This window comes from Gopherus flavomarginatus, chromosome 7 (assembly GCF_025201925.1).
Source record: "Gopherus flavomarginatus isolate rGopFla2 chromosome 7, rGopFla2.mat.asm, whole genome shotgun sequence".
Lineage (NCBI taxonomy): Eukaryota > Metazoa > Chordata > Testudines > Testudinidae > Gopherus > Gopherus flavomarginatus.
Genome location: NC_066623.1, coordinates 29,201,875 through 29,220,288, shown reverse-complemented (window position 1 = coordinate 29,220,288; position 18,414 = coordinate 29,201,875). Strand labels below are relative to the sequence as shown.

The 18,414-nt window shown below is 41.0% G+C and overlaps 1 protein-coding gene across 5 annotated transcripts in view; it reads right to left on the bottom strand.

The window, feature by feature from the left end:
• TENM2 (teneurin transmembrane protein 2) overlaps positions 1–18,414 on the bottom strand; it is a 2,274,099-nt gene that overhangs the window by 17,378 nt on the left and 2,238,307 nt on the right. For all 5 annotated transcript variants that reach the window (XM_050962494.1, XM_050962493.1, XM_050962495.1 and 2 more), the window contains 5 exons: positions 13,700–13,932; positions 11,857–12,011; positions 10,446–11,320; positions 4,170–4,345; positions 1,282–1,517 (listed from right to left, as the gene is read on the bottom strand). In XM_050962494.1, the coding sequence (XP_050818451.1) occupies positions 1,282–1,517; positions 4,170–4,345; positions 10,446–11,320; positions 11,857–12,011; positions 13,700–13,932 (1,675 nt within the window). The remainder of the gene's footprint in view (positions 1–1,281; positions 1,518–4,169; positions 4,346–10,445; positions 11,321–11,856; positions 12,012–13,699; positions 13,933–18,414) is intronic.

The window sequence follows — 18,414 nt, the reverse complement described above, 5'->3', positions numbered from 1 at the left end:
GTTGAAAATGGGATGCAGCTGCAAAAAAAGCTAATATTGTTCTGAAGCGTATCAATTGGAGTGTTGTATATAACACCTGGGAGGTAACTGTCCTGCTCTACTTGGCACTGGTGAGCCTCAGCTGGAGTACTGTGTCCAATTCCAGACGCCACATTTTAGGAAAGATGTGGAGAAACTGGAAAGAGTCTAGAGGCAAGCAACAAGAATGATAAAAGCTTTAGAAAGATTAAAAAAATGGGCATGTTTATTCTTGAGAAAAGACAACTGAGTGGGGACCAAATAACAATCTTCAAATATGTTAAGGGGTATTATAAAGAGGACTATGATCAATTGTTCTCCATATCCACTGAAGGTAGGACAAGAAGTAATCAGCTTAATTTACAACAAAGCAGATTTAGGTTAGATATTAGGAAAAACTTTCTAACGGCAAGGGTACTTAAACTCTGGAACAGGCTTGCAAGGGAGGTTGTGGAATCCCTGTCTTTGGAGGCTTTTAAGAACAGGTTAGACAAACCTGTCAGGGATGGTCTAGGTTTACTTAGTCTTGCCTCAGTGCAGTGGGCTGAACTAGATGACCTCTCAAGGTCTCTTCCAGCTCTATATTTCTATGATTCCATATACAACCTGATCCAATACCCAATGAAGCCAAGAGAAGTCTCTGATTGACTTGAATGGGCTTTGGATGAAACCCATTGCATTTTTCTTCTCAGTATCCCAATGTGCCTTCCAATCTCTGCATACTGGAGCCACTTCATCCACAGTGAAATTTTAGCCACCTCGGGGGGAGGGAAAATAGTGGCTGTTTAGCACAGCCTTGCAGTTTATGATAGGAAATGAAGACAATTACTTATCTCAGAGAAATTGCAGGGGGAATTTAGGTTAGTAGAATGTAATGACATGAACTAGAATTTTGTTTGGAGACTCAGCCAAATTCTTGTGAAGAGTTCCACAGTATATTGATAGACAACAAGTGGTCACGATTTTGATACTGCAGATCATTAGAAAAATGGCAATTCCACCAACATAGTGACTCTTACTCCTTCCGAGGTATTTTTTACCAGCCTCCTTTTGAATCTTCTAGTTGATGGAGCTTCTGATAACTGGTAGCAGAACTCCATCGGTTTATTTGGCCTCTCAAATACATAAAACGTCACCACTGCTAGTCCACTTCATTGTCTTATTCATTTTTATGAAGTAGAATTGAATAAAATGTAATGTAGAGTAGAAAACAGTCTAGATACAGGACAAAAGACTGTTGTTGTAACAGTGAGTTCCACTTACCCTGAGCTTTCTTCCGAACACCGTCACTTTGCCTTTTATCTGTTCTTTTCTCAGGCGCCACTCAATTGAATTTAAGCCATTTTCCATTGGCAGGGAAATATTACATCGTCCTATAGTAGGAGTCACAGTACCAGCCAGGACGTGAGGTTCACTGTGGAAGCTAATACTCATTCCATTGGCATACATCACTCTCAAAGTGCCATTATTACAGAGCTGGTAGCTATTCCTCACTTGATCTAGTAAAATAATAAAAAACAATATTTAGCTACTTAAGTCATAAAGAGAAGATAGCATCAACTTAATAGGTTTTCCTGGTACTTCCATTGATGTCAAATGAAGTCTGCCTGCGTTGTGCTATGGCAGATATTACCAATGTTATTGACTTATGTAAAGAACAATGGTGTTAATGCTGCAAGCCTGCAGAGGTGCTATAGTTTATACTGTTGTTTTCCATTTACCATATATGCTCGATCATAAGCCAGTTCATTTGTAAGCTGACCCCCACAAGATGGATAGCAAAAATGGAAAAATTTTATGACCTGTTCATAAGCTGACCCTATAATTCAGGGGTCTGCAAACTTTGGCTCCCAGGCCATTAGGATAAGCCACTGGTGGGCCAAGATGGTTTGTTTACCTTTAACGTCCGCAGGCATGGAGGTAAACCTAAGTAAACAAAGTGTCCTGGCGCACCAGCTGCTTACCCTGACAGGCCGGGACAGCAACTGGTGGGAAAATTTTTTGAGGTGGAGAAGCTGGGGGTCAGGGGAGTAACCCCTGTGACCACCCCCCACACGACCCCACCCCTAGCCCGGGACCCCCCAACTTTCCCCATCCTATCCCTTCCCACCTTATCTGGGGAGGGCTAGGGGAGGATGTCTCTGGCCTGGCTGGAGCTGCTCCGGCAGGCTGGGCAGCATGGCCGCAGCCTGCTCCGGCGGGCCAGACTAGGCGGTGTGGCTGCAGCATATTCCAGAGGGCAAGGCTGGGCCAGACATGCTCCGGCAGGCCAGACTGGGCGGTGCGGCTGCAGCATATTCCAGAGGGCAAGGCTGGGCTGGACGTGCTCCGGCAGGCCAGACTGGGCGGTGCGGCTGCAGCATGTTCCAGCGGGCTGGGCTGGGTGGCACGGCCACAGCCTGCTCTGGGGGCGGGGCCAAGCGGCACGGCTGCAGCCTGCCAGCCCTGGAGCTGCAGCTGCTTCAGAGGCTGGGGGGAGAGCAGTGTGGCCAGAAGCAGAAAGACTCTGGCCCCACCTCTTCCCTTCTGGCTCTGCTGGCTGTGCTGCCTCTCCTTGCTCCCTCTGTTGGGGGGAGGAGCTGTGTCCCACCTCTCCCTCTCTATACCGGTTCATAAGCTGACCCCCTTCTCGGGTGCTTCCCTTTTTTACTAAACTTTGAGTATATACAGTACTCTGAATTGTAAATCAAAATATATACTGATGTATTTCAGCTCCATAATTTATGTGGATGAATTTCTAAAATGAGCAAAACCCAGGGGAAAATTATATTTTTTAACTGAACTGTGGGATGAATAACAAGCCTATTAAATGCTGCGATGTAAAAAGAGACCATTGGACTCTTTTGTCAGAAGTGAACAACTAATCTCTTTTTCTTTTTCAGTCTTTTAAAAACTGCCCTCCCGGCAGATACACAGCACAGCGTTACAGATTAGTTTTAAATCCCAAAGGTGTGATACCCCAACAACACAAGCTGGCGGACACAATCCTTTATGTGTCATTCTTTATCCAACAATAAAGAAACTAGGCTAGCCAATCAGATGTCTGGCCTTTTCACTTACTGATAAAAGTTATAAAAACTGTACTTTTATAGCCATGTTATTCTCTGACTGGTTGGCACAGCCAGCTCTATTCTGTAAGACAATCAGAATGGAGCTTTTCAGTACTTCAGTTGTGCGCAGCTCACCAAAGCATCTATATCCATTTGACAAAAGGACAGCATCTACATAATTAATCATTTGGTATAACAGAAATAAAGTCATTGGAACAGGAGGTGTCAGAGGATAATAGTCTATAAATGTTGACATTTATATGTCAGAAGGAGACTATTGTCCTGTGACAATGTTCTTATTCCAGTGACATTATCTCTTAATTAAAAAAACATCATCCACTAAACTCCTTTCAATCTATCTTCAGTAACTGTGACTGTTTACACTGTGTCATATACAATGTTTGGTCCATGTCAGAAAGTTTCACACCAAGGAACAGTTAACCATTTTGTTGCTGATCTCTTCTGTGGTATGCCAGCTGCGGCAGCATTCTCTGATGTGGTAATGTTGCACTGAAAACATGATACATGATTTTTTGTTTTTGGTCATAGCATCATAAAAGGGCCTGATCCTGTATTTTACTCAAATGAGCAGTTCCATTAACTTGAAAGAATTAACTTAGATAAATCAGGGTGACAGGGCTGAGGGGCTGATCTCATCAAATTACACTATGATTAAAAACTGTCTACACCTTGTCTCAGCTAGGATTTTACAGTAAGATAGTTTATACAAGTTCATTATGTCACTGTAAAGAATCTACCTTTTTGTCCCTAAAGTCATAGCCAACGTTGCATTGGAGTGCAATGCAATCTGGATGTGGGTAAAGTAAACCTGACACGAAAGGCATCAGCAGAGCCAATTTACAACAGGTAATGATCACACTGTATTTGACTCAACTAGAATAGACAAAACTTTCCCTGCCTGTCCTGAGGTATTGCCATTTTCAGAGAGTATGTATGGGAGTTTCCTCCAAGAACCTTATGTTATTTTTTTTCCTGCTCAAAAGTGCACTTATGATATGAATCTTTTGAGAATGGCTCTCTTAAAGTACTAGGGAGATATTGGTGTTTGTGTCTAAAGTGCTGAAAAGTACACTCTTGTACCTTGAACCACTGTATAGGAAGCCTCCACAGAGGAGAGATTGGTAATAACTGTTACATCATCATCCCGGTTGGAATTCTCTATATCAATGGTAATAGATTTTTCCATTTCCCGGTGAAGGCTGGTCACCACTCCGGTGGGACGTGTTACATTGGTCAAGCGTCCTTCGTGGTCATAGCTAATAGATAAATTAATGAGAGCAAAATAAGCACGTGTATAGTTATTGCCTTCATTTAGTCGACATTATTAATGCAGCAGCTTCTTGCTAAAATATGTCATGAAACAGATCTTGATCTTTTAGAACATTTTGAGTTCTCAATAAACTGTATTTGAAAACAATCTATGGTTGTGAATTAAAGTTTTTCTAGACGAATTCTGGTTTCTATTGCACCAATGTAAAGCTGGTTAGTCTGGATTTACAATGTTGACACTGAGAACAGTATTAGGCCCAGAATCAATACATATTTTAATATTTGCAAGCCACTACAACTGGATTAGCTACGGAAAAATCATGCCTCTTAATCTGTTAGAATTCTTTGCCAACAAGATATTGGATAAGAGAGAATTAGTTAATGTAATTTGTGAAAGGCTTTTTGAAAGTCCAGAAAAAGTCCTTCACAAGAGGCTATTAAGAAAAAGAAGTACTCATAAAATTCTGCCACAAATCAGCTAAGAAACAGAAAATAAAGAGCAAAAAAAAAAAGGAGGGGGCAATTTTCAGTTTGGTGAAAGGTTAATGGTAGGGTGTCCCCAAAGGTCTGTACCAGGCTGCACCAGTGTGGACTAATATATTTACCAATTATCAAAAAAGGGACAGAACAAGGAGGTGGTGAAATCCGCAGAAGAAAAAATTATTTAGATTAAGCAGGGGCGGCTCTAGGTATTTTGCCGCCCCAAGCACGGCAGGCAGGCTGCCTTCGGCGGCTTGCCTGTGGGAGGTCCCCGGTCCCGCAGATTCGGCAGCATGCCTGCAGGAGGCCCGCCGAAGCCGCGGGACCAGCGGATCTTCCACAGGCATGCCGCTGAAGGCAACCTGCCTGCCGCCCTCGCAGTGACTGGCAGAGCGCCTCCTGTGGCTTGCAGCCCCAGGCATGCTCTTGGCGTGCTGGTGCCGCCCCTGAGATTAAGAGTAGAAAAGTCCATGAAGAACTTGAAAGTAATCTCAGAGCTAGGTGAATGCAGAGCACACTAGCAGGTGAGATTTACTGTTAAATACAAGATAATTCAAATTGGAAAGAATAATCTGAACAACTCATACACATTGCTGGGGTTTAAATTAATGCAAGAAAAGGAGCTGGGCATCACTGTGGACAGCTCATTGAACATCTCTGTTCAAAGTGGAATGGAATAGAAAATATTCCAGTGACATTTATATAAATCAGAGGTATGCCCTTGCATGGGACACAGTTCAGTTTGGATCAACCTATTTTGAAAAAGATGTAGCAGAAATGGAAGGGATGAAAATTACTAGAAACATGAAACAAGTATCATAGAAGGAGTGACTGAAGAGACTGGGGCTGTTTAATTTAAGGGGGGATATGCTAGAGGTATACAAAATCATTGTATAAATGATACATATAAATTGTACCCATCAATATATAGAGAAGTTAAATAGGACAATCTTACTTAATCCTGTCCCAATAGAAAAATAGAATTTTAATGAAACTCCCAGGCAGTACAGTTAGAACTGACAAAAGGAAATACTTTCTTCCCCCACCCCATGTATAATTACCCTGTAGAACTGCTTCCACTTATAAACAGCTGGTGGAGGCCACTCTCTGAAACAGAATTCTGGACTGCTCTGATTTGGTATGGCAACTCCTATGTTCCTAAAATGAAGTCCCAGGGTGAAATCCTGGTTCCACTGATGTTAATAGGCATTCTACCACTGATGTCAGTGGCTCCAGGATTTTGCCCCATGTTGTACCGACAATATTGCCCAGGAGGAAATGTAAGTAGCAGAGTTAATGACGTGGGTGAGACCAAGAGCTACCTGGGAAATAGGGACGTCATTGATTTTGCATAGGACAGTTGATGAAAACTTCCTTAATGGGTGATGCCGGTGGCTCATAAACTGATTTCCTGGAGTTGGGCAGCAGACAGATATAATGCATTTATTAAACAATGACTATGATGGAGCAGGACATTTTCTGGGAAATGATGAGTGCCTGGGAGAAGTTAGTACCTAAGACTCAGCTGGGAGCCATTAATCTTCAGGAAATGCTCTGATCCGGAGTTGTTATTACCACTGCAACCTGACAAGAGGGGAAAGGTGAATGGATCCTTTTTTTATTTTTATTTTTGGTTAATGGGCGAAGTAGATTCAGTTGGGTTTTCCAAAGATTTAATACACTGTGGTTATCTAAGCATTTAGTCTCAAACATCTCTCAACATACATATTCAGGTTATAAATAATATTTTGAAACAAGACTTTAATTGGTTCTTTCGCCATTTTTGCCACATTGTTTGCAGGCCTCTCAAATTGTCCCGGGTATTGTTGATTACATTGTGCATCCCTTCTGCGTGTTTGCGCCAATATCCTATTCTGCATTCTATACTGAATTCTTATAATGTGTCCATTGCTCTAACATCTCAGCACCTAAATACCCTGTGCACTCTTTAAGATCTGCGTTCTGACCTTTAGAAGTTTAAAATATGCAACTACTTGACAGCCTGTAGAAAGGATTTAGCTAGGTTGGTTTCAGATATGAAGCACAATAAAGGTATAACAGCAGCTTTTGCGCTAATGTGGAGATAGGCAAGGTGTATATCCACATATATTTAAATATATCCCTATTCTGTGCCTTATATATCCTTATTCTGTGCCTGATTCAAGGGAAAACTACATCACTTTCTTGGGATACTCCAAACGTCAAGTGGGATATTATCAGGGACCACTTCAAAGATCTATTCCTCATGCCCAAAAAACAAGCTTAAATTATTTTATGTGAGCCTGCTGTCAGCTGTTGTATTACTCATTTTGCCTTGACTGTTCATAATGTGAATTAATTGCATTTAAAAAAAATAATTATGTAAAACTTTTGGCAGATATAGGTTGCACAAAAACACTGATACCAAATAAAGTAGCATTGTATTTCAGTAGGGAAACTGTTATGTTATGTTACTTTTTAGAAGATTTTTGTGTGTGGTCATTTCACAACTCCACTGTCCTATTACAGTAAGGGGGACTCATTATCTGTATTTGAATGTGAGGATGTAATGGTGTTAGAGGTAACACATATTGCCTTTACAGAGGGCAGACTTGATGACCCAATAGATTTTTCCATCTTTAATTGCTATGATCCTATATTTACCAAAACAAATGCAGCAATGATAGAGAGAGAGTTATCTCTCTGGAAATACTTGACACATTCAATCTAAAATGTAAACGAATACGGTGTGCTGTGTCGACAGGGATTCTCCTATATTTTATTTAATTATTACTTACTGTCTCATTAACAAAACAGCTTTGTGCTGGGATAAACTCAGGATGTTAAAGAGTCACAATAAATTGGCTACCCACTGTCAGCTCCAACTAGATGACTCTATTTATCTTTTGTCACATTTTTCCATATGGAGAATTTGCATCTTACACACTGGGTTAAGTTTTGCCCTTTACACGTTGTTTCCCACACACTTGGTATAACGCACGTTCTTCTTGCAACTAAAAATGCCCCAGAGACACAGACACCTTTGTGGATGGCACACTACAGATGTTTTGTAACCTAGATAGAGCTGATCATGTGGCTCTGTTCTTTAATTACATGAAAGAAACTTGGGCTGCAAGGGTATAGAATATGATCAAGGTGCTAATGCATATACAACTGGTGACATTCTAGATAAACAGAAAGCATAACCTTTCTTGTCTACTGGCTGTATATTGTTATACATAGTACTTAGCCCAGCTGCAATACTTACTTGCAAAGCAGAGGAGATAATTGGCTACTATCTATCCTTTCTCAAACATACTAATTTACTAATCTAGTGCTTAATTGAAAGCACCGAGCAATTTTATGAACCCTGTAAAAATAACATATAATACTTTCAAGATGCATGTTGGCACATCACAGAGCATGCAAGTCATATTTCCACTTTAGTAGTCCGAGAAAATGTATCAGAAGTTTTCCTGTAAAATCACGCCAAGATACTGTCTCAATCATGACTTTTAATTACCCTCAGGTAAATCAATATTGTATATTTTGAAATAATGATTTCTAATTATCATTTTTTTTAAATAAGTTTTTGTAATTTGTAATTATTCTAAATTATTGTACTATTGCCATTTTATTAATCTAAATCTGTGCACTTGTAATTATTTTGTATCCATTCATTAAAATATGTGCTGTTTGATTTAAAGTGTAGTTTCTAGGAAACAAACTAGTTGCTACTGCCTGTGAGCTGGTGAACTTCGAACTATTGATAATCAATAACAACTAAGTAAAGGTCTATCTAAAATCCCATGCACATCTCCTCATCAGGAGTGTTTCACAAAAGTCAGATACAGTTAATATAAATTTGATTCAGTGATCAGTATTTAGCAGTCTCTTGGGCCTCAGTAATGTAACTAATTAAAGAAACAGGCCTGTTATGTGTTATGTGTTAAAGATAACAATTAGATAACAATTATGCAGCTTTATCTATAAAGTGCCAAAGGTGGCACGTGAGCTGATTTTCAGTGGCACTCACAGTGCCCAGGTCCTGGCCACCAGTCTGGGGGCCTCTGCATTTTAATTTAATTTTAAATGAAGCTTCTTAAACAGTTTAAAACCTTATTTATTTTAGATACAACAATAGTTTACTTATATATTATAGACTTAGAGAAAGAGACCTTCTAAAAACGTTAAAATGTATGACTGGCACATAAACCTTAAATTAGAGTGAATAAATGAAGACTTTGGCACACCACTTCTGAAAGGTTGCCGACCCCTGATCTATAAGATAGATGAAAATGAACAGATGTTCAAATTAGTGGTCAAATTATACAGTGACCACCAGATGGCACTGTTTTTCTTTTTTATAAACCAAACACAAAACACAGATAATGCTGACGTGCACTGATAATTTAGTTATTTTTCCAGCTAGATCAACCAGTTACTTGTGTTCAGGTACTGTTTTTGTTTTATTTTCTTACAAAAAGTTAGCAGTGTTTAAGTAGTAGGCAACAATATGATGCTTTGGCACGTTAGAGGTGCAAACCTATTGCTCAGAGGACAATCTTAGAAAAACAAATCTAGGTTCAGTCATTTGTAAATAAAGCTTGACAAATATTGTGCAAGCCAAAACTTCAAAAAATTGCTACTAAATGTATCACTAATTGTTTCATCAAAATTCTCACACTCTAGATAGACAGCCTTCCCATAGTTAAAAACCAAAATATTCACTTTTACATATTCAGCATATAGAGCGCTACTTATTTCGGAAACCCTTGTTGCCAAGTAAATTACAATAATACTGTTAAGGACAAGATAATTGTTAGAGAAAATCTTGCTTGCTTTTCCAGCTTTTTAATATACCTAGGCACTTTATCTCTGATCCATTTCAGTTACAGGGGAAATTCTGTCTTTTTTTAATCTACCTGCTCATGAAAACCACCGTGCTTTTGAGCTATCTACAAATTATATAAGTCACACTGGGGTCTTACAGATACCTTGGGATCTAATTTCCTCAACTATCTCAAGAATGAGCAATCAGTAAAGTTAATCAACACTTTATCTCCTATACGTAATATGGGTCCAATATCCTGACATTTGAACAGCAAGACTTGTAATTTCAGTTCCAAAAGAAACTAATATTGAAATCTCTTGACAGAGGAAGCCCTGTGGGGTGTAACCACAAATTACTGTGTGGTGAACTGGGCAGACCAGCTTGGAGAAGGGGACTTCTTTGCCCTCCCACTTACGGCAAAGAAAGTTGGGCCCAATCCTGCAAACAGCAGTGTAAATGCAAGTTACTGATCCTGCAAGGTGCTAGCAATTTGCTGGGAGGTGGGGGAGTTCCCTCACCATCCATACTCTACACTGGGACTTTAGGGTGCTCAGCAGCTCACAGGAAGCATCCGTCTCAGGCCCTTATGGAAGGACACTGCAAGACTGTTGAAGTTAACAAAATCACACACGTGGCTCCAGTACCCTATTATATCAAGATTTAAAGGCCTGATTCAATGTTCATTGAAGCCAAAAGAAAGACTACCATTGATTTCAATGGACATTATATTAGGCCCTAACCACTCTCACTTGAAAGAGAAATGCATACTCAACAAATTAAAAAAACTTTCTTACTCATAAAAGGTCGTCCACCCAGTTTCATCACTCTTTGTTGCCAAGAGCCCACTATTTCCATTGTAAGTCATTAATCCAAGTTCCAGGGTCTGAGTAGACACTACCTTGAGTCCACCATTCGTGCCGACAGCCAGTGTGACAATCTGATTGTCGGGCATCAGTAAATGGCGTGGCATTCCATTGTTATCCCGACGAATTTTTAAGGAGTTACCATTGCTATCGATCACCTCTGTGACATCGTTATCGGCGCTGTAGCTGAAATTATACAGATATTCTCCGGTAACAAGACTGAGGGTGTACTGGTGGATGCCATCGGCATTGAAGATGTATAGCTCCTGTTCTCCTGGAGAAGCTGCCTCGTATTGGTTCACAGAGTTAAGAACGGGTCTGTTTTTACTAACAGCCCTAATGCGGATATTTCCAAGGTCAGCTATGTAGATAGTGCCATCTGGTGCCACAGCTAAGGAGGATGGGGAGTTTAAAATGGCATCAGTGGCATAAGCATCATCCCCAGAATAGCAATTACAGTTGACGTCATTTTTGCAGTCACAGTCTGAAGCTGCCCCAGCTAGGAGGCAGATCTCTCCATTGGTGGTTACCTGGCGTAGTCGATTAATTTTTTTCTCATCTGTCTCACTGATATAAAGGACTCCTGTGTGTGAGATGGAAATTGCGCTGGCTGACTCCAGCGCAGAGTGGATGGCCAGTTTGCTAAGGGAGTAGTCTATCCCAGGAACCTGACAGTGCATGGGACGTCCAGCGATGATGCTAACCTGGTGGTTTTCTGTGATCCGTAAAATGACGTTGTTCTCCAGGACATAAAGTGAGTTATCCATGGGATTGACGGCAAGATCAGTTGGCCACTCCAACCGCACCTATGAACCACACAATAATTCATTATTATTGCATAACTCACACCAAAGAAGTAAATTGTTTTCAACACATAATTATATGTGAAATGGCAGCAAATTAGTCAATGGTTTAACAGAGTAAATCATGGAACTAAGTGCTCTACTTAATACTTGTATGTACAAATTAAAGCTACGGACAATGCTAACTTTGGTTAATTATGTATCTGTTGCAAAGGACTGAATGCTACATTACTGAAAGTCGACAGCAAGTACAGAAAAATAAAAGGCAATTATACAATAACTTCCATTCTCTCAAACTTATTTCTCTATAACCGTGTAAATAACTTGTATTAACCACTGCAAGAGGGTAGGTTCATTCTTTTTAGTAACTAATTATATAAGCTGTTATCCTGCCCTGCATAATGTCATCAATATCCTCTAAATCCTTTTTCAGAGGAGTTTAACATACTGTATTTTCTACAGAGAATGGCCAGGCAATTATCCAAAGTAAATAACCATCTGTTGTATGGCACATACAGAAAGAGGAAGTAAAACTCTACCTGGGTGACATCCATGCTGGAATCACAGCTTAGTGGTCGAACAGCAGTTAGGTCATTAGAGCCCAGCAGAGTTGATATAATTCCATTCTGATCAACTTTCCGAATCATAGTGGCATCAACAAAATACATGAGCCCATACTTATCCACTGCAATTCCTACAGGTTTGCAAAATAAGCAACAATCAGTGCTCTGGTCTCATGCTTTATTGATAAGTTTATTCCAAATATGGATGGTAACAAAGTGCTGCTTTTTTGTTCATCCCTATTTTTTCAGGCCTTCAGCCCCTGATGCTGCAGTCCAGATCCTCAGGTAAATCAATGTACCTCTATTGAAGTCAATGGAACTATGCGGATTTATCCTGTGTTTTTTTAACAAGTCAACCTTAATCTTTAATCTCATATTAACTTATTCATTTGACTTATTCTCTTTTTTGCCTCTGTATAAAGAAACTTTAAACTATTTTTTTTAAAGAAAGATTTTTCTCCTTGATTCTTACATGAAACATTCAGATTTCATTTCTCCTGGAAGACTCTATGTGTAATTTGAGAACTTGTAGGTTTTGACCCCTGAGACATAATCAAAAATAACTGAGAATGGAAGTGGTTTTCACTCAGGATGTTTTAAAATTCTTTGAGCTCCGTTCCTGCCAACACTCAGGGCTGGTCTACAGTCGGAAATTAGGTTGGTATATCTACGTAACTTGGGGTGTAAAAAATCCACACCCATGAGCATCGCAGTTAAACTGACCTAAGCCCGCTGCAGACAGTGCTGGGTTGATGGGAGAACTCTCTCGTTAATGTAGCCAGCACCTTTCAGAAAGCTGGAGTAACTATGCTGATGGGAGCAGCCCTCTGACTGGCTTAGGAAACATCTTCACTAATACACTGGGGGAGCGATAGCTCAGTGGCTTGAGCATTGGTCTGCTAAACCCAGGGTTATGAGTTTAATCCTTGAGAGGGCCACTTAGGGACCTGGGGCAAAAATCTGTCTGGAGATTAGTCCTGCTTTGAGGAAGGGGTTGGACTAGATGACCTCCTGAGGTCCCTGCCAACCCTGATATTCTATGATTTTAAGCACTACAGCAGTTCCAGTGTTTTAAATGTAGACAGGCCCTTACACATGTGCTTAACTTTACACATGCCAGTAGTCCCATTGCATTCACTCAGGCTACTCATGACAAATATAAGCAACTATGTAAGTGCTTGCAGAGTAAGAGCCTTTGTGGGGGCTTTTCTATTTGGTTTTAACAACACCTACTTAACACAAAGAATTGAAAGAAAAACTCTCTTTGCTAACAACTTGACAAACCCACCCTTTTAATTAGCAGGCTCCGAAGTCACTGATTTCGGTGCTCCAAGCAAAATAGTGAAGACAAGACTATATTCCTGATTATGTTTGAGATTAAAAAAATACTTAAAAATTCCCCAAAATCCTTTATGGCTCCTTACTACAAATTATAAAGAAGCTTAAAAAGACACAGATCCATTTTTTCCCATTTGTAGGAATAGGCTAACGAACATCAGAACAGAAAATAAGAAAAATACTACAGCAGGCATCCCTCCTCTTCCCCAAAAAGGACTGTGTTTCAAACAATGGTGTTTTCTCCTGTCTGCAAGTTTCCTTTTAGGAGGAAACCCTATTCAGTGAAATCTCCTTTTGCAGCAAACAGTGAAGGGGTAATAAAGTTTGCTTTAACTAAGGCATGATCGCTTGCCAATCCGCTGTGATTAAAGCACAGAATAAAAATTACCAAGCAAGTAGTGATTTAATTACTAGATAATTATATCCAGATCCAGCCTAGCCTCAGACAATTGCTTTCTCCAGTCTCTTTTACTTCCTTTACCTCGAGGGCTCATTAGGGTTGCGTCCACTGCCTTCCCTCCATCTCCACATCTGGCTTCATCAAATGGCAGACACTGCTCTCCAGTCCCTGCCACCACTTCAGAGTTACCGGCCAGGTCTTTTGCACCAGTGAGGGTTTTGACTCTGTAAATTCGTCGGCTGTTGGTGTCTGATACATACAGTGAACCCGAAACGGGATCCACAGCCAGGTAGTATTTGTGGGCAGGATTGTTGCTTTAGGAGGGAAAAACAGAAAACAGAGATGGCTGAGCAATCTAAAAACATCCCAGACCTTTTGGCCACTTATCTGCCACTTAAAGAACTGGAAAGGACAGTTTGACATCTTAATATTCTGAGGGGTCTGAGTAACTTCCATTTCAGGACTTTGTTATACTTTCCTACTGAAACCCTTTATTTCCCACAGTGCTGATATATTACTGCTTCATTTGGGCACAATTCTTAGAAAAATACATCAGCTACAAGCGCTACAAATGGCTTGGCTTGTGTGCAACCAAAGAGAAGGAAAAAAGGAATGAAAAACAGATAATGTGTCTGGGTTCTGATTACAGACTGGTCAGCATTTTCTGAAGAGTGTGGAGCTTGCCCTCCGTTCTTAAAATCACTTTCATGCAAAAGGCCCTTCCCTCCTCCCACTGTTATCCCTGTATGCTTGCCAGAAAGATGACTAGCCCCTGAGTTAGATGGATAAATCTAGCATTTAGTGTTCCTAAATGTTAAGTATCAATGGTTTCTTGCTCAGAACGATTAGTAATGAAAAAGTGAGACAATGGAAGTGCCTTGTTCATAGCTTGAAGCTCTAAATCCACCACCAACTGGGCTGAATTCTGAACTGTGTTGAACCAATGTGCTGAGGAGAGACTTTTTTCCAGTGTGTACTATCACGACTTTTTATTATTCCTTTGCAGGGACTGTTTCATAAAGCAAGTGTTTAATGTATTGAAGTAAACCAATAAAGAACATTAGATTCCTCATTCAGCACTTATAAAATAAGTTGAGATGCGGAAGGATGCTGCTACATTCTGCTTTGGAAGCGGGGAGTAGTTGGAGATACCTGATTGAGGCCAAATGTCTTTGGTTCATCTCTAACTATTGTCATCCTTGTACTTCCCTTGAAATCTCAGGAATGAGATCAAAGCACCAGCCTCTGAGTCATGAATACTCTGACACCAAATTCATGAGGTCTTACATAAGTAGAAAGTAGGTGCATAACAAATTTATCCTTAAACCAAGTTTGTTCTCATTTGTTCTTAAAATAGTATATGAAGTTAGCTGTGTAACTAAAATCAGAGAGAGCCCAAGTATTTGGCCTTTACCTGGGCTACTCTGCAGTGACTAGTCATGATTTGTTATAAAAATGGATGCTCAGATGTATTGCTACATCTCTAATGAAACTATAATTTTTGGCAGTTTATCAAATTCTGGCACTATTTTAACAAACCATCTGCAAATTGTGAAATTTCAGTCAGTCATTAACACACATATCTAGAGCTGGAGCAGAGGAACAAGATGGACTCACTTTAATGTGTTTTAAAACAAGATCTCTATTATATTTACCAGTCTTGTGAGCCTATGGTGACCTTATTTAAGGTCAATGGAGATTTTAAAAGTGTGGAGGACAAATGAGGACAGCAAGAGAAAAGGCAGGTTACTTACCAGTAAATGGAGTCATTTGCCTCCAAAGATCCACACTCCTGGATTCAAATGGCAAAAGTGCACAACTCCAAGAGTGAGGATATGTCGAGGCAAGTTATGATGGAGAAAATAAGCCATTTCTTCATTAGACTTTCACTGGAAATACAGCCACTGGCACCTTCTGCAGATGGATTATCAGCAGTATACAGACAACTGTGCATATGTGAGGACAGCCAGATTTTGGGGAGTGAGGAGGGACAGAGAAAACACTCTCTATTGTAATCCTCCCTCTCTGCAACAGACTGACACTGCCTGTAATATGGCATGATTCTGAGTCAATAGCACATTCTGCACTTTGCTCAAAAACAGTAGATTCTGGAAAGGAGATTGATTTGGCTGAAATTAAATGGGAAGAGGTAATGCCATCTGCAGAAGACTCATAGGACCATAAAAATGAAGAGATGGAAGTACACTAGATAAATAGAAAATACTTAGTAGTTTTATCCCATGCAAGGATCTCAAAGCCCTTTACAAAGATTGGTAAGTACTGTTATACTCATTTCACAGAGGAGGAAACTGAGGCACAGAGCAACTAGGTGACTTGTGCAGTGAGATCATTTGGGATTAGTACTCAGTATCTCAGTCCTTTGTCTTGTCTTCTACAGCATAATGCCTTCCCACCAGGTCATCTCATCACCTCCTCTCCCCTCCTCTTTTCTCACCAAAAAATATTTAACTGAATTTTCTCTCTTTGCCTTGGATAAGTGCTGGGTTCAAGGAACAGCCCTTAAGATGTTGACTTTAGCTAACAGGACCTCTTAGCTTTCCAGCAGATAAAACATCCAGGCTTGTTAGTTAAAAAAAAGTTTTAAATGTTGTTTTGATGCTTTCCCCTCTTTCATGCTATTAGACATGCTCTCCTTTAACACTGAAGAGCAGGTTCTGTCACCAGACTCACTTTGAGTAGTACCTCACTCTGAAGTAGGTACTACTGAAATCGAGGGGAAGTAAGGTATCAAGCACTGCAAGGTAGGGTGGCAGACTCTGGCCCATAGAGGGTGCCTTCTGGTTCTCTTCCTCTCTTTCTTATGCAGTTATCAATATATAAACTGAGCTCCCTGCCCCTCCCTGCTATCAGAATTCCATTCAGGTTATGATCATGATGCAGTGATCTCATTCAGAGCATTCATTAGCATTTGTTTCAGCAACTCATTGGCACCTGCAGACCTGTTATATATGTGTTTGCTCTCCATTGTGAGCCGAACAAGGGCAGAGAGGGTATGAGCCTATCCACCAAACTCAGCAGCAAGCTTACAAGATATGAGGGGCTTTTTTCTCCAAGTTTGATAATGGGGCAAATCAAATTTGGCAGATGGAAACTGATCTAAAATGATGCACGTTCATTACTCCCACAAAGAGCTAACAGCTTATTTTCTCAAATAGATACATGACATATATACTGTACTGGAGAAATAAAGAGTTCCCAAACTATCATTTGACTGGTTAAGCAGCTTTGGCCTCTCCCTTTGCCATTAAAAAAATCCCTTTAATTCTTTATTAGATTTACATGAAGGCAGGGAATGTATTCTTAGTTTAAAATGGTTTTTAATAAAATAATCAGTATTGCTTAGAGATACTCTACTACAAGGCCTCATCTCATAGCGCTTACTAGTGAACATAACACTTACTGCTATGAGGTCAATGAGACTCAGCCTGTCAGGAAGCAGTTTGCCTGGGAGTTGGCGTAGGCAGAAGTGGGTCTTAGCCTTGGTCTACACTGGGGGCGGGGGGATCGATCTAAGATACGCAACTTCAGCTACAAGAATAGCGTAGCTGAAGTCATCATATCTTAGATCGACTTACCTCGCATCCTCACGGCGCGGGGTCAACTGCTGCTGCTCCCCTGTCGACTCCGCTTCTGCCTCTTGGCAGTGGTGGAGTTCCGGCAGAGCAATCGGGGATTGATGTATCGCATCTACACTAGACATGATAAATCAATCCCTGATAGCTTGAGCACTACCCACCAATCCGGCGGGTAGTGAAGACTTGCCCTTAAGAGTCTGATTCTCCACTCACTTACACAAGAGTAACTCCATCCACTTCACTTATGTCTTTGATTTAAATACTAAGAGAAGCTGCCATACACAAAGCTCTAAGCATCCTAACAATTGTTAGATTTACAGCTGCAACTAATAGCCACCCACCAGCACAAATAATCATAAAAATAATTAATTGACTCAGCCTCTTTCTTGATTTACTGCATTGCAAGAGGGGAATCACACCATTGGGCTCAGGAGAGATGGGGAACCATCAGACTATGGTCCCCAAGGGATCATACAGCATTTGGGGATTGCAGAGGTCTTCATATGCTGACCACTCTCCTTGTTTTACTCCTCTTCTCCTCTCCATTGGGGATTGTGAGGAAGAAGGCACAGGGGCTGGCTATGCCAGCTGTACAACTGCTGGGGAAACCTGGCTAGTGGGTTTAGTGTTCATGTAGTATGAAAAGAGTTTTCCCTTTAATGCCTATGAACTAGAACTCTGTTCATGGCCTGGTCTACACTGCTGCTTAAGTCGCTGTAAATTACGTCACTCAGGGGTGTGAAAAAATCACCCTGGAGAGACGCAGCTTACACTGACCCAACGTGGTGTCTACTCTGCGCTATGTCAACGAGAGATGCTCTCCCTCTGATTTACCTTCTGCCTCTCGGGGAGGTGGAGTACTGAAGTTGCTGGGAAAGTGCTTTGCCATCGACTTATGGCTTCACCAGACCCACAAAATCAGGGTTTCTCAAACAGGGGTCGCCGCTTGTGTACAGAAAGCCCCTGGCAGGCTGGGCCGGTGTGTTTATCTTCCCCGTCTGCAGGTCTGGCCGATCGCGGCTCCCACTGGCTGTGGATCGCTGCTCCGGGCCAATGGGAGCTACTGGAAGTGGTGGCCAGTAAGTCCCTCAGCCTGCACCACTTCCAGCAGCTCCCATTGGCCCGGAGCAGAAATCCGCGGCCAGTGGGAGCCGCGATTGGCTGGACTTGTGGACAGGGTAGGTAAATACACTGGCCCAG